The sequence below is a fragment of the Alosa sapidissima genome, chromosome 21 (assembly GCF_018492685.1).
Source record: "Alosa sapidissima isolate fAloSap1 chromosome 21, fAloSap1.pri, whole genome shotgun sequence".
In the NCBI taxonomy this organism is placed as follows: domain Eukaryota; kingdom Metazoa; phylum Chordata; class Actinopteri; order Clupeiformes; family Clupeidae; genus Alosa; species Alosa sapidissima.
In genome coordinates, this window is record NC_055977.1 from 20,889,690 (window position 1) to 20,904,257 (window position 14,568).

General features: G+C 43.0%; 1 protein-coding gene across 5 annotated transcripts in view; it reads left to right on the forward strand.

The window, feature by feature from the left end:
* col11a2 (collagen, type XI, alpha 2) overlaps nucleotides 1-14,568 on the forward strand; it is a 42,123-nt gene that overhangs the window by 11,955 nt on the left and 15,600 nt on the right. For 2 of the 5 annotated variants that reach the window (XM_042076524.1, XM_042076523.1), the window contains exons 7-26: nucleotides 1,208-1,330; nucleotides 6,621-6,749; nucleotides 8,186-8,407; nucleotides 9,745-9,798; nucleotides 10,024-10,065; nucleotides 10,192-10,254; nucleotides 10,457-10,531; nucleotides 10,743-10,829; nucleotides 10,971-11,027; nucleotides 11,213-11,266; nucleotides 11,433-11,486; nucleotides 11,732-11,785; nucleotides 11,884-11,937; nucleotides 12,172-12,225; nucleotides 12,436-12,480; nucleotides 12,971-13,024; nucleotides 13,113-13,157; nucleotides 13,374-13,427; nucleotides 14,295-14,339; nucleotides 14,434-14,487. In XM_042076524.1, the coding sequence (XP_041932458.1) occupies nucleotides 1,208-1,330; nucleotides 6,621-6,749; nucleotides 8,186-8,407; nucleotides 9,745-9,798; nucleotides 10,024-10,065; nucleotides 10,192-10,254; nucleotides 10,457-10,531; nucleotides 10,743-10,829; nucleotides 10,971-11,027; nucleotides 11,213-11,266; nucleotides 11,433-11,486; nucleotides 11,732-11,785; nucleotides 11,884-11,937; nucleotides 12,172-12,225; nucleotides 12,436-12,480; nucleotides 12,971-13,024; nucleotides 13,113-13,157; nucleotides 13,374-13,427; nucleotides 14,295-14,339; nucleotides 14,434-14,487 (1,419 nt within the window). Of the gene's footprint in view, nucleotides 1-1,207; nucleotides 1,331-3,200; nucleotides 5,097-6,620; nucleotides 6,750-8,185; nucleotides 8,408-9,744; nucleotides 9,799-10,023; nucleotides 10,066-10,191; nucleotides 10,255-10,456; nucleotides 10,532-10,742; nucleotides 10,830-10,970; nucleotides 11,028-11,212; nucleotides 11,267-11,432; nucleotides 11,487-11,731; nucleotides 11,786-11,883; nucleotides 11,938-12,171; nucleotides 12,226-12,435; nucleotides 12,481-12,970; nucleotides 13,025-13,112; nucleotides 13,158-13,373; nucleotides 13,428-14,294; nucleotides 14,340-14,433; nucleotides 14,488-14,568 lie in introns of all 5 variants that reach the window. The other 3 variants (XM_042076528.1, XM_042076526.1, XM_042076527.1) reach the window with 3 other exon arrangements.

Genomic DNA, 14,568 nt, shown 5'->3' on the forward strand with positions numbered 1-14,568 from the left:
ACTAGATGGATCTGGATCGGGATCAGAACGAGATCAGGGTTTGATCCTTTACAGAGACAGCTACTGTCTGGCTAGGAAGGTTGGTCATGTGACTAAATACACATATGAGAGGAAGGCATTGACTTTGCACTAGGGTTAGATAAGTATACGGTATAGAGTTGTGTGCCTCCACCTTTTCTTTTGAGGCTACATATACATACACATTCACTGTGACTCTCTAGGGACATGCTGTTGCCATTAGTCAGATAAAGAAAAAAGTCCATTTGACAAAAGAATGTGACACTAATTCCACAACAGGTGTAGACATTGTGACTTTTGAGACAAGTTTGTCTCAAAGTTATTGTACCTTCATTTTCCCCTTAACATAACGGTGAAAGCTAAATTACACTACCCCCAACATAAGGCTTTACCCTGGTCATCTGGAGCTCATCAAAGTTCAGCTCTGTGCTATCAAACACAATTTGTATCAGTCTTTCTCTCTTGTTTCATTTTATGAGCAATCTTTTTTAAAACAGCAGAGCCCTTGAGAGTAGGAGAGAAGAGATGCATAGAGACATGTGGCTGACATCTCTCTCTCTCTTTCTCTCTCTCTCTCTCTCTCTCTCTCTCTCTCTCTTGTCTCTCGGATGGGCTGTGATGATTTCACAAGGGTCTGTTCTCACCTCACCACCAAGCTTTATTTTACATCTTTGGGGAAACTATTCAGTGTACATCCTTGAGCATTTTCCAATATTTCACTTCATATTATGATATTACAAAACACATATATTTCATGTCACCTTAAAATCACACCCCATAGTTTAAAAGCCCATTTAATTAGTCTTCCTTTCCTAATATGAGATGTTATGAGATAGAGGTGTTTCCTTATCTAAGAAAGGATATTATTATTTGTCTCTGGGTGTGCTCATAAATGAACAAATGTGTTTACCTATCACTGTGCTTGTGACTGATTCACAAAGGTGCCATGTCTGTCATCAGTGTATGCAGTGGAGGACCCGTGCATCATGACATACCGGCCCTTTATGAATAGATCAAACTCTGCTTTGTTTGTTTTTCCTCCATGTTCAACTGTCTACTGTTTTATCCCTCTCTTTCTTTTCTCTCCTTCTCTTTTACATTCAACCGCTCACTCTCCTCCTCTCTCACGCATTCCACTGGCTCCTCTCTCTTTCTCCTCTCCCCCCCCCCCCCCCTCCGTTTCCCTCAGTACTTTGATGAAGAGCGGGATGACTATGAATACCCCTTTTATTACGAGGAAACAACCGGCACCCCCTTCCCATCATCCTCCTCCTCCCCCCCTTTCCCTTATACGGGGGCCCCTGCCGAACAGGTAAAGAGGGAGTGAAAGAACCAAAGGAGGAGAGGAGTGAGAGAGAGAGAGAGAGGGGAGAGAGAGATGAATGAGATAATGCTGTTGTGATCTGCGATCGTTGAAGTTTGATCTTCCTAAAGTTGTGTGGCTATGATATTGTTAGTGCTCAGTTTTCTCAGTATCTCTCGGTCTCAGCATTTCTCAACAGTACTCAGTGTCTCTCTAGTCCACTCGGTCAGTTTAGCTTCTCTCTCCTCTCCGTCCATTTTATACTTGACGCGTTTGTGTCCTTGTCGTCCTCATCCGCCCCCCGCACATCGTCTGCACCATCCGTCAGTGGTGTTGTGTTCTCCGTTGTCTGGATGTCATTTTCCCTGTTGTCAGTCATCTGTTGTTTACGTGTTTGTATGTTTGTTTGTATGTATGTATTTGTATAACTGTGGAAAAGTGTGGAAAATACAGGGGCACTGGGGGTCGTTCACTACAATGGTCTGTACACACACTCAACTACATGTGGACATAAAGACTTCTAACAAACGCACGCACACACACACACACATACACACACACACACACACACACACACACACACACACACACACACTCACACACACACGCACACACACACACACACACACACTCACACACAAATATGCCCCCTAAATCACTGGGTCTGACCAACTGCTTAAGAGATAGATTTGCATGTCTGATTTGTCCTCATGTCTAATTGACAGACAGAGTGTATGCCATCTGCATGACTTTGTATGTGATTTAGATTTAGTTTTATTCACATGATTTATCTGACTTGATATTTGTGTTGTCCGTCTAAAACCACTGAATGTGTACTAGTATGGTTGCCTGTCTGTCTTTTGATCTGAATGCATCTGCATCTTTGTGTGTCCTGTGTCCTTTCTGTGTTTGAATATTTGCAATGCGTAAAGTCTCTTTTAGGTTTATGTATGTGTCTACCAGCATGCGGTATTCATGTTTCTTTCGGTTTTGAATAGAATCTAGTAGTCTCTTCACATGTGTCTGCCATAACAACAGAAACTATTCATCCACTGGAATTAAGTGTGTAATACTCCTACATGTATAATATGCACACATAAATATAGCACCATAGTTATACTGGTACATAATACTGTAGTATCTTTCTATTAATATTTGACACTTCCCAATGGTAATATACTGTAAGTTGCTGCACTTTCATATAAAGCATGTCATGCATGTGTCTGGCAATGAGATGTAACTATCTCACTCCATCTTATGACATGCTTTGTGTGACCTCATGTAGAACCTCTTGTAGGATCTGTAGCATGTCCGTCTGGCTCTAACGTTACTTCTCTTTGCACAGTTGGCTCAGTGTGATTTCCTGCCATGACTAGTACATTTAGTAGCACTGGCTTTACCTGAGCAGCCCCACCGCCACCCCAACCCCAGCCGAACTTGACCCTTCCACCCAGTGCCCCTGCAAACCATAAGCACAAAGTTGCTGCTTTTTTAATATGGAGGTTGGCATTACTGGAGAAAATGGCCCTAATAGTTACCTTGTTGTTTGACAAAATTGTACATTATTTATCATGCTGATGTAGGTGTAATTATAACACCCTTTGGGTGTGATTTTTCTAAGTGAAGTCTGCCTTTTTATGAGGCTATATCCAGTAATGCCAGAGGAGTCTCAACCAGTCATCCAAGCTTCATTGTATCTCAACACATCAACCTTTGTCTTTCTCTCTCCATCTGTCCATCCCCTTTGATTTCAACCCCTCCCATCCCTGGTCTTTTTTTGTCTGTCTCTGTCTGTCTGTCTCTTACTGTCTCTTACACCCACATCCATTCAAAATAAAACAACAACAACCATATCACATCTAATCAACACACGTAATAGGGTAGCAAGGCAAGTAATGGTGAGGCCAGCAAACCCAAACCTGCTCCAGCTAAAGCTAAGCCTGCCCTCGGCAAGCCTGCCCCATCAAAGCCTGCCGCAGACAAGGCCAAGCCAGTTGTGACTAAAACAGCTAAAGTACCTGCAGCCCAGGTCAAACCTACCAAACAAGCCAAAGTAGAGGCAGCTCCTGCTGCAGCTAAACCAACCAAGGCCAAGCCCACCGCCATTGATATCCTCCTGTCAAAAATCAAACCAACAGCAGCAGCTCCCAAAAATGGAGCTGAGAAGAAAGCCAATGGTAACGGCAAAGGGGCAGAGGAGAAAAAAGTCAATGGGGAGGTGAAAGTAAATGGCAACGGCAAAAATGGTGAAACCAAAGTTAATGGCAACGGTAAGGGATCTGAGGAGAAGAAAGCCAATGCCAATGGCAAAGGGAAAACAACCGACGCTCCCGCCGCTGTTGGGAAAAAAGAAAATGGCAAAACCAAAGTGGCTGAAGAAAAGGTTACAGTTGTTGAGGAGAAAGTAGTGACTGTTGTTGAGAAAAAAGCCAATGGCAAAGCCAACGGCAATGGCAATGGTAATGGTAAACCTGCCACTGATAAAAATGGGGCTGACAAGAAAATCAATGGCAATGGGGCAAAACCAGCTAAAGCTGAAGTGAAAGTAGAGACCACAGCTGTAAAGAAAGTTGTAAAAGCTGAAGCTGCCAAAGCTGCTGTAACCGAAGTTGTCAAAGAGGCAAAAACCAAGGTCACTAAAGTGGAAAAGAAAATAGAAAAGACTGATGCAAAAGCCAAAGTGGTAAAAACTGAGAAGAAGGAGGTCAAAGTTGCACCAGCAAAGGCAGAGGTTGTGAAAACTGAAACTGTAAAAGTGGTTGCTCCCAAACCAGAGATCGCCAAAACGGAGACTGTCAAGGTGGTAGCTGTCAAACCAGAGGTCACCAAAACAGAAACAGTAAAAGTTGTAGCTGCCAAGCCAGAGGTCACCAAAACTGTGAAAGTGGTAGCTGGCAAACCAGTGGTCACCAAAACGGAAACTGTGACTGTCTTAGTCACCACACCAGAGGTCATCAAAACAGAAACTGTAAAAGTTGTAGCTGCCAAGCCAGAAGTCACCAAAACAGAAACAGTGAAAGTGGTTGCCGCCAAACCAGAGGTCACCAAAACAGAAACTGTAAAAGTGGTAGCCACCAAGCCAGAAGTCACCAAAAAGGAAACGGTAAAAGTGGTAGCCACCAAACCAGAAGTCACCAAAAAGGAAACCGTGAAAGTTAAAACTGAGAAAACTGAAGTTAAACCTGCCAAAGCAGAGGTTGTTAAAACTGAGATCAAGGTCACAGCAGCTAAACCAGTCACCAAAACCGAAACAGTTAAAGTTGTTGCAGCGGTAGCCACCAAATCCGAAGAAACCAAAGAGGTCAAGGTCACTGCTGTAAAACCAGAGGTCACTAAAACAGAAACTGTTAAGGTCAAGACTGTTAAAACTGAGGTGAAGGCCCCTGTTAAAGCAGAGGTAATCAAAACAGAGAAAGTCGAAGTTGTTGCTGCCAAGCCAGAAGTCACCAAAACTGAGGTGGTCAAAGTCAAAACAGAAGTCAAAGTTCCAGCTACAAAACCACCACCTCCAAAACCAGAGGTTGTTGTAACTGAAACTGTTAAGATTGTTGAGGAACGTCCAAAACCTCCCTTTAAACCACCACCTAAGAAAGAGGCACCAGCTCCTGTGCCCTTACCACTTCCTCCTCTCCCCAAGCCAGAGAAGGCCAAGGTTGAGGTCAATAACGTCAAATCCACCTCCAAAAATTTCCCTCCCTTCGACAAGTCTGTGGTCAGCGGCACCACCCTTCCAGTGCCAGAAAAACCGAAGAAACCGACCAACGGTTATCAACAGGTACAAATAGAGAGCCCGTGGTGGCTGTCCAGAGCTTTATGTCCAACCCAATGATTCTGGGGACCATGTTACTTTCCACTCAGTTGCCTTCTTGTAGGAAAACAGGGCATGGCCTTGGTCAGATCACCCTTAGTTCTGATGTTACGTTTTAAGCTTGACGCTATAATTTTGCAATGTGTGATTTGTTCATGTCGGGATTGTTGCAGCACAGTTCATTCATCTGGAAAGAAATGTGGAAATTTCCCTTTCTTTGTTAGTAAAGCAAATCAGATAGCTTGGAACTAGACAGGACAAAAATACTCAGGGATCTTTAAAATAATAATAAAAAAATGGCAACCTGGTCCCCAGAACGTTGGTACATACTGACCTAGACTCTCTCTACCATATCACATATCAATATGATCAGTACGATCATGACAGACGATATGATATAGCGGACTGTGATACTGCCGCATGACTATCTGTACAGTCTTCTATCTGTTTCCCATTTTGATCTCCTGTAACTTTGAGTCTGCACTCCAAGTCCTACACTCGTTCTGCTGTCTCTCTTGTCTAGTGAGTAGTAAGAAGAAAACAAAATGATGCGCATGCTATCTTTTAAATAGTGACTTAGTACGCTACCACACAAACACATACAAACAGTCTGTAGATGTTAAAATAATACACCACAAGTTTCCAATCTGTCTGTCATTTTCTCCTGTCTTGTCTTTCTTTCATTGTGTATCTGGGATGCCTCTGTCTTGGTCATATTTTCCCAAAATATGAGTAAACAGTCTCACAGAAAAAAAGAGTCAATTGTTAGCATTCTCTCATTGGATCTGCATGGTATGCTAATGTAGCAGTACAATGCAGGTTCAACACCACATTGAAGCTTATCATCCAACGTTTGCTTATATACCCAGCAAACAAAGTAAATATGGTAAGGTGCAGCTGAAAACAAATTATTTATTTATGCTCTTTCTGTGAGGCTGTGATTTGCAGTGATGTATTGTTCACCTTCTGTCCTTCAAATTTCTTTAGAGGATCTTTTTGACCTAACAGAAGACAACATAACTCACTTTTTAATGTGCTGGAGGCGATGACTGCAACTCTAATCAGTGCCAAAGGACTGGTCAGGTTATGGGCCTGTTGAGGTCATTTGCCTGACATTCTAAGGGGTTTACCCCATCATGGCATTGTGGCACCTTTAATATGTTCTGGAATTTTGGGGAAGAAATTCCTGCTGGGATATTAGATCTTGTTGAATGCCATAAACCTTTGGGATGACAAGGTTTATGGTAAGATCTTTAATGCCAGCTTCAAAATTCTTTTTAATCATAGTGTAATGTCATAATAACATTTAAATTACAATGTTTGTCAGCACGGTCATTTGTGCCAACAAACATACCTTCTGTGGCCCTTGGTCTTCCTCTTCTTCTTTTAACACAGTCATTGGGATCTTAACCCCAACTAACCACTCACTCTTCCTTAAATATTCTTATCTCCACCCTGAATCCACCTACTTCCTGGCCCCCATCCAATCAGGACATAGATCCTGCCTACTCAGAGAGTGGTCCCACCCCCACTGAGACGGATTATTATTACACCTTAGAGGAGGAAGCAGCCCCACAACCAGATGGTGAGGTGATTGGACATGATGCAACTCCTGGCCAGGTAAACCTGACACTTTGGTAGGAGTCACAGAACCCCCGCCCCCCAGAAAAAGTAATAAATTACACATAATCATATTTAAAAATACCATATGAAACATGAGTTTAGCAAACCAGGTCATACTTTGTCAAGGAATATGTTCCACTAGAGATTTAATGAAAATATGTCAGATTCCTCATAGTCAATGGTGGCAGTCAGATACCTCAGTGTAATAATGGTGGAGGTGAGTCCAGTCCCCTTTGGTTGTGAATTAACATGGAGTAGTACAGTCATTCTAACCTGTTTGACTGGTTCTAACACACTGTAGAAGCACTATCAATCTGATTTCTTATCAGTGTATCACACCTCAGCCAACAGTGCCATGAGAAGTGCAGCACTTTTTTTCTGGAGAAGAATGCATAGCCTTCATTCTTATCAAACATACTTGTATGCCACACACTCTATCTAACCCCAAGATAAGACTTTGTTCTCATATCAAGACAGGAGACAACAGCTCTCCACTTGACATAAGAACAAAAATCTTGAAAGAGTGCGAGTCATATTGGAATGTTTATCTTCTAAGAGAATGAATATCATGCATTCTATCTCATTCAACAGTAGTCATCTAACAATACAATATGGAAGTAGTCTAATTTCTGAAATGTTGATTGTGGTCATTTTGGGGGGTATTGGTAAACTGTGTTGTGTATACATATTATATAAAATATATTATACAGTATATTAAATACATGGTAAATCTCTCATTGACATATTCATTAACGTGAAGTTACGGTAAGACAACTTAAAATAAATTTGTGTCAACTGAAAGGTTTTTCATTGGGAAAGTATTTTGTTAATCTCAAACTAAATGGTAAGTTAGCTCTAGTGCATTAGCCATAGTTGTACAGTAGCTGCCAATGTCTCTCACCAAGCAAAACACATTCATGACATTGCAATGTGGTGATTCATAATATCATTCTGCATTCTGTACCTAGACATTTCACATTTGGGTTCAAATCAGGATGTATACCATTATGAAACATCCGCTGTATGAAGTGTCATGCTTTGGTGAAAGACAGTATTTGAGAATGATGGAATGATGTACATGCAGCTAGTGAAATTCCATAGACACTGAAAGAGGATGCCTGCTTTGGGTTCACAAAGAGGCATCATTTGCAACTCAGGGCCTCCTCCAGTGTCTATGTATCATCTCAGGTAAGCCTTATCTCATTTGAATCTCCCTGCCTCTTCCCTCCTCTTCCTCTTTGACCTCTCTTGACTCTCAAATACCTACCTTCCCTCTTTCACTCTACTTTTGAATCCTTGATGAACATTCATCCTCTTTCTGTCACCCTCCTGTTCCATTCTGTCCAATTTCTGTCTTTGGTGTTTCCTATCTGCCCCACCCCCCCCCCCCCCACCCCCCACCCCCACATCCTCTTCCCAATGGTCTGGCCCAGGTGGAGGAACCAGTGGTGGAGGAGGTAGACTTGACCAAGGCAGGTGGCGAGGGGGCGTCTCAGTCTCCCGACGAGACTTTCACAGAGGAGTATGTGACTGGTGATTTTGGCATGAAGGAATACGACTATTCCTACAAGGACTACAACGAGCCTATGCCCGAGGGAGAGACCGACGCTGGCCAGATGGGCCCTGCTCTGTCCGCAGTGACGGACGAGGGAGGCGTAAGTCAAGCCCGCTTCTCACCAAATCCCCATTTCAGAAGTCACACACAGACACTGAAATGGGATTTGTGCTTGTAATTCTGTTTGCACATTATGGAGTGCAGATATGCACTACAGTTCAGAGCGGATTTCAGGGAGCCTGGCGATTTGGAGAGGACCACTGTGGCACATCCAGCAGAACAATCATAGCCTTGTGCCTCGTTAGAAGTGGATTTTCTGCTGACTTGTGCCACATTTCTCGAATGTCGTTTGCTACAGTGGATCAAAACCTGAACCCAAATGCTGTGTGAATCAGGCCCTTCAACAGAAAAATAGAAAAATAAACAAACCTGCTGTCTCTTCAGTATCCTATTCAGACAGCTTTGGTAGAAGACTAGCTACATTTGTTTCAGCTTCAGCTATGTTTACACTGACACAAACTGTGCTGAGCCTTGCCAAGCGTCATGGAATTTGAGTCAGACTACTCCTAGCTATACTAAAATGCAGAATGGTTCGTTCATATTGGGTGCATTCTGTATGTGAGATTAACTTTCTCTGAATAAGGTTTTGTTGTCTAAAGTAATTTTAAGGCCTAACTCAATTGTGTCAGAGTAAATCATGCAGAGTTGTATTTGTTCATTGGAGAGAAGGTTGTCACAAGCACTTGGTAATGTTACAGGTAACAGTTTTCATCTAATAATTTAATAATTCTGGGCAAAGCTAAGTTAATTAGGCCGATGGGAATATTGTACAAAGGAAGCACATGGTTTGTATATAGGAGTGTGGTGCTGTATTGACTTGTTGATTACAAGTGCAATGAAATCCCTAACAGTGCATTGGTATATTGGTAGCAACACGGGTAAAATGCCACAGAATCAAATGTAAAATAGGTGCATAGGGGCATTTTTGTGGAAATTCTCCAGACCAGAATGTAGCTTATTTATTTCACAAGACAAAAATGTCATGCATTGTCAAGCATTTCTCATAAATTTTTGTTAGACCTTGTGGACCATCATGTGAGCATGACATAAGTTCTCATTTTTCCCAAATATGTGTGGCTGTGAAATGAGATAACAGCCTTCAGTATGAGCGTCCAGTCTCTATGGTTCTACCTCATACTGGAGCCCCATCCACGTCATTCACATGGGTTCTTCCTCACAGTAGCCTTTCACATATCTGATGTCAACATTTTCTCTCTCGTTCCACTCTGTTTTCCCTCATTAACCGGTCCGTCTGTACTCTTTGCCCAAGAGGCCAGTTCAGCTGAGGGCAGTGGGCCTGGCGTTGATTAGGGCAGCTCTCTCGGTTCCCCTGCACTGACTTAGCTGTGTTTTGGGTTACATATCTGTTTCCCACAGGCCGCCGTGAGTGCCCAGAAGGGAGAGAAGGGAGAGCCTGCTGTCCTTGAGCCTGTGAGTGGGAACTGCACTTACACCTCCTCACCTACAGGGGGCCCTATCCAAGTCAAATGTGTTCAGAACTCAGACAGTTATTGTGCTTTGTGATTCAATTTTTCATTTAACAGAATGATAATCTAAATAACTTTTTGGCTTAATAAATATCTAGGACATATTAGTTATTTCACAAGTTTTGAAGACACTTTCACTCCTCCCTCACTCTTACAATGCATCTTACAGGGCATGTTGATTGAAGGACCCCCAGGACCTGAAGGACCAGCAGTGAGTGCTTCTCTTATTTCATAATATCCATGCCAATTCTAATCATGTCCTTAATTCATCACTGTATAAGGCCATCCATACTGTTAATGATATGTGTTGTAGTTACACATTGCCTCTCATTTTCAGGGTCTCCCTGGTCCTGCCGGCCCCTCTGGACCGCCTGGCTCTGTTGGTGATCCTGGGGAGAGGGTGAGTGTGTCAGTGTGTGTTTGTTAGTATGTAAGTTACATATGCTATGCATATATTTATGTGATGTGTATGATTCCATTATGACACCAGGTAGCTCCTATGTCCAAAATATGGATGCTGATGTGGAGTAATGATTTAGTGATGTATCTGTGCGGACCAGTGTTATGATCAAATGGTTGACCGCAGCACTTTCCTCCGTCAGGGTCCCCCTGGCAAAGCTGGACTGGCTGGTGCTGATGGAGTTCCTGGACCCCCTGGCACCTCTGTCATGCTGCCCGTAAGTCTCATATACCTCCACCCCACCCAGCCCAGCCTACACACAACTCACACACTTTGCACCCGCCCTGCACACATGCCCTGTTAGGCCCTGACTCTTACTAATGTTCCTCTGTTTTGTCCTATAACATGTCCTATACCACAGAAAACAAGAGTGTACCTTTACATGCATGTCATTAGGGAGAACCAATCTGATTCCCTTCTTCTTGTAGTTCCGCTTTGGAAACAGCGCTGGAGAGAAAGGCCCAGTCGCTTCAGCACAAGAGGCCCAGGCCCAGGCTATCCTGTCTCAGGCTCGGGTAAGCAACGTCTTCCCCCTATGGACACTCCTGTAGTGTCTAAATCACCTGTGTGTGCTGACCAGTGACAGTGTAAATGGTGAGCAGGACTAGGTAAATGCCAGCTTGATGCTGTAACTGACGCTGTCTTTGTCTCTTTAGCTTGCTATGAAAGGACCACCTGGCGCAATGGGCTACACTGGCCGTACCGGACCTGTGGTAAGAAGAAAAACACTGCTGTTTATCTTGACTTCAGATTCTTACTTACTGCTTCAAATTCTTGTGGCAACATATCTGAGAGTGTTTGTGAATCGTAACTACTGCAACACAACAGGTTTTCTTACAGAAAATAAAAACATATCAACATAATGAAAAACACGAAACATCTGCCTTGTCTGTTTTAGGGAACTCCTGGTAGCCCTGGCCTGAAGGGAGAGAGTGGAGACCCTGGTCCTCAGGTAACAAAGACTCACTCCCGCAACAACACTACAATTCATTTGATAACAATTCAACATTGATTATGCATCTAAACACAAGATTGTTGTAGTTGTTGGGATTTATGGTTGATAATTGTTGTGATCTGTGATGTTGGACACTAGAGACACCTCTGTTGTTTTTCCTCAGGGTCCTAGAGGACCTCAGGGATTGTCTGGGCCACCTGGCAAATCTGGACGCAGGGTAAGTCAGTGCCGCAGGTGTGGGGCCATCTGTTCGCTTGAGATCTGAGATCTGAAATCTGTGTTTGACAGAGGGGTCAATCGAATGGCTCTTTAAATGAAGGATTGATTAAATCAATGTTTAAATGACAGAAGAATTGATAAATAAGCAACAGCACTATGCCTTTAGTGTGTGTTATAGTGATTGGGAGTGCTTGTAGATCTGAATGGTGGGGATGTTTTATCTGTTCCTTTTTCTCCTCCTAGGGCCGTGCTGGAGCTGATGGAGCCCGCGGTATGCCAGGAGAGTCTGGTGTTAAGGTAAAGCTAACCTTTTTAATACAACTGCCAGTGCATCCATTGTGTCAAAAAATCAATAGTTTTGTTCAATTCTGTTTCTCTTCGTGTACTTGTCTTAGGGTGACCGTGGCTTTGATGGGCTTCCTGGGTTGCCAGGAGACAAAGGAACGCGGGTGAGTGTCCTCAGTTTCTCCATAGCTCTGGAGTCAATTTGGCATTGAACACCCATCTCCTGTCCTGACAACTTAGAATTGTATTACAACACGTTCCTTCATCAGTGACAAGCAAGCAAAGACGCCACAAGTCCACAAGTCCGCTACACAAGTAGATCTTGTGTAATTGAGTAATAAGTGGGTGATGGGAATAGTGTCCAATGTTTATGAGTGTTTGTGTTTCCTGCTCTGTAGGGTAACACAGGTGGAATGGGAGTCCCAGGATCTCCTGGCGAGGATGGAGAGAGGGTGTGTAAAAACCATCATGACAAACATCATTACGAAAATGTGTTCTGCCAGCTCTCCAACTTTGTGTACTGACTCAGGAGTGCAACAGATATGTGTCTGAGGGAACCATGCTGTAATAGCTTAGCATAGAGCACTGGGTTTTTGGAAGAAGGTAATTGTATTTGCATCTATGTCCATCTGCTCTCATGAACCTCTCTGTCTCGTTTCCAGGGAGATGACGGAGATGTCGGACCCAGAGGTCTTCCAGGTGAACCAGTAAGTGTTTCTTAAATGCCTCGGCATCAAAATCCTACCTGACTGTTGATTTGATTTGGATTTATTATGTGCTCTTTCTAGCACAGAGACAGCCGGTATTGGCGTATTATCTTAGTCCAATTTACATCCATTAAGCCTACTTCAGGGAATAAATCATTAGGAGATGTTATGATTGTGATCATTTGCAGTACTGAGGTTTAAACCACATGCTGGCAGCCCTGTGCTTTATGTTGTCCTCTTGTTTGCTATGTCATCATACTTTTCTCCAGTTCTTCACAAAGATAGTTAATTAGTGCCCATTTGTATCATATTGTAAGGATATGACTGAAAGCAGAATCAGGTCACATGTTAAACGTTTGGCCACAGTGATTCTGGCAGTGATGATATACATTGTCTATACATTACATTGCAATATGTGTCTATGTCTATACATTTCCCTCGTGTCCATCTCCTGAATTGTGTCTGTCCCCCCCTCTCTCCTGTACTTTAGGGACCCCGTGGTCTGCTGGGTCCCAAAGGTCCCACTGGTCTCCCTGGACCTCCTGTAAGTATTGATGCACTCAGATTATCAGGGTTTTCATACATGTATTTATCTCTACTTATCCTCTAATCATTTTAATCTCTCATTTTAGGGTGTGCGTGGAAATGATGGTCCTCATGGTCCTAAAGGAAACTTGGTTAGTTGTTCTTTGTTCTATTGTTAAAGTTACACATTTGTCGAAAGTCATCTGTTTCACCAGACAAAACTTTTACGCATATTTTTATTCTTGATTCTTGGGCAGTGTAGCAGTAATTGTATGTTTTTGATATGATATGGACAGTAAAAACTATGGCAAGAAGTAAATGGTCTGGTAGTCTTACTCACCACCATTTTTCCTGATCTTCTGTTTTAGGGACCCCAGGGAGAGCCCGGCCCACCTGGGCAGCAGGGTCAACCAGGAACTCAGGTAAGAGGTCAAAGGTCAATTTGTATATACATTTGGATGGGGGGAGCGGTGGCACAAGTGGCTACAGCATCCATACCACATTCAGGTCCAAGTGCCCACATGGACCCGGGTTAAAATCTGACCTGCGGTCATTTCCCAATCCCACCCCATCTCACTCTCACTGTCCTATCTGAATAAATCCAAAAAGTCTAAAATATATATATATACTTAAACAAATTGCTGGACAGGCTCAAATGTTGGATGTTTACCCAATCCAACAGGTTCCAATTGGAGACCTATTTTAATCTTTTACCAATTTGCAAGAGGTGATAACACATGCCTTCTATACTAATGGACCCTTTCCGAGTTGACTTTTGGCTAGATGAGCACATTGGCTTTGACATTCACTGCATTTCAGGCTACACAATGAATAGACTACTATTTACTATTTTTAAAATAGTGTCTGTGTCCATTTCAAGCCAGGCCCAATTTTTAATGAGTGCCTATGCTATAGGCTAGTGCAGTATGCAAGTGTATAATTATAGCTAGTCATATAGGCTGCTGACTTTGTCCATCAAACATCCCAGAAGTAGCTAAAGCACATCCTGATGTGCACTGATAGTATACACTAGTTGGTATCACTATGCTGCACCCATAGAATGTATCAATAAACCCAAGTAGTCCAGTAACTCAACAGAATCACTTCATGATTAGTTGGATAAACAACAAGCTTTGTTCTGATTGATATTGTCACAAATCGACTACTATTATTTTCCTCAGCAGTTTGATCAAATAGCAGCAGTCCCATTACAACACGCACATTGTTTCGTATTAAAATAGGCTGACTTGTAAAAGATGTTAACATGCAATATTTACATGGGATTTCAGGGAATGTCAGGACCTCAGGGAGCTAACGGACCGCCAGGCGAGAAGGTAAACACAAACTGAAAAATCAACTCTGTCATTTTAAGTTGGCATCTTTCACCATGCATCAGAAGTGGCATGACGCCGATTTGGTTTCTTCCAGGGACCAAGAGGAAAGCCCGGTCTGCCAGGCATGCCAGGAGCCGATGGCCCCCCAGTAAGTACTGTACCGTCCCTCCTCTCTGTGAGAAGGAACCAGTCACCTCCTGCGGAAAATCTACGAGTAGTCTGTGTCTCA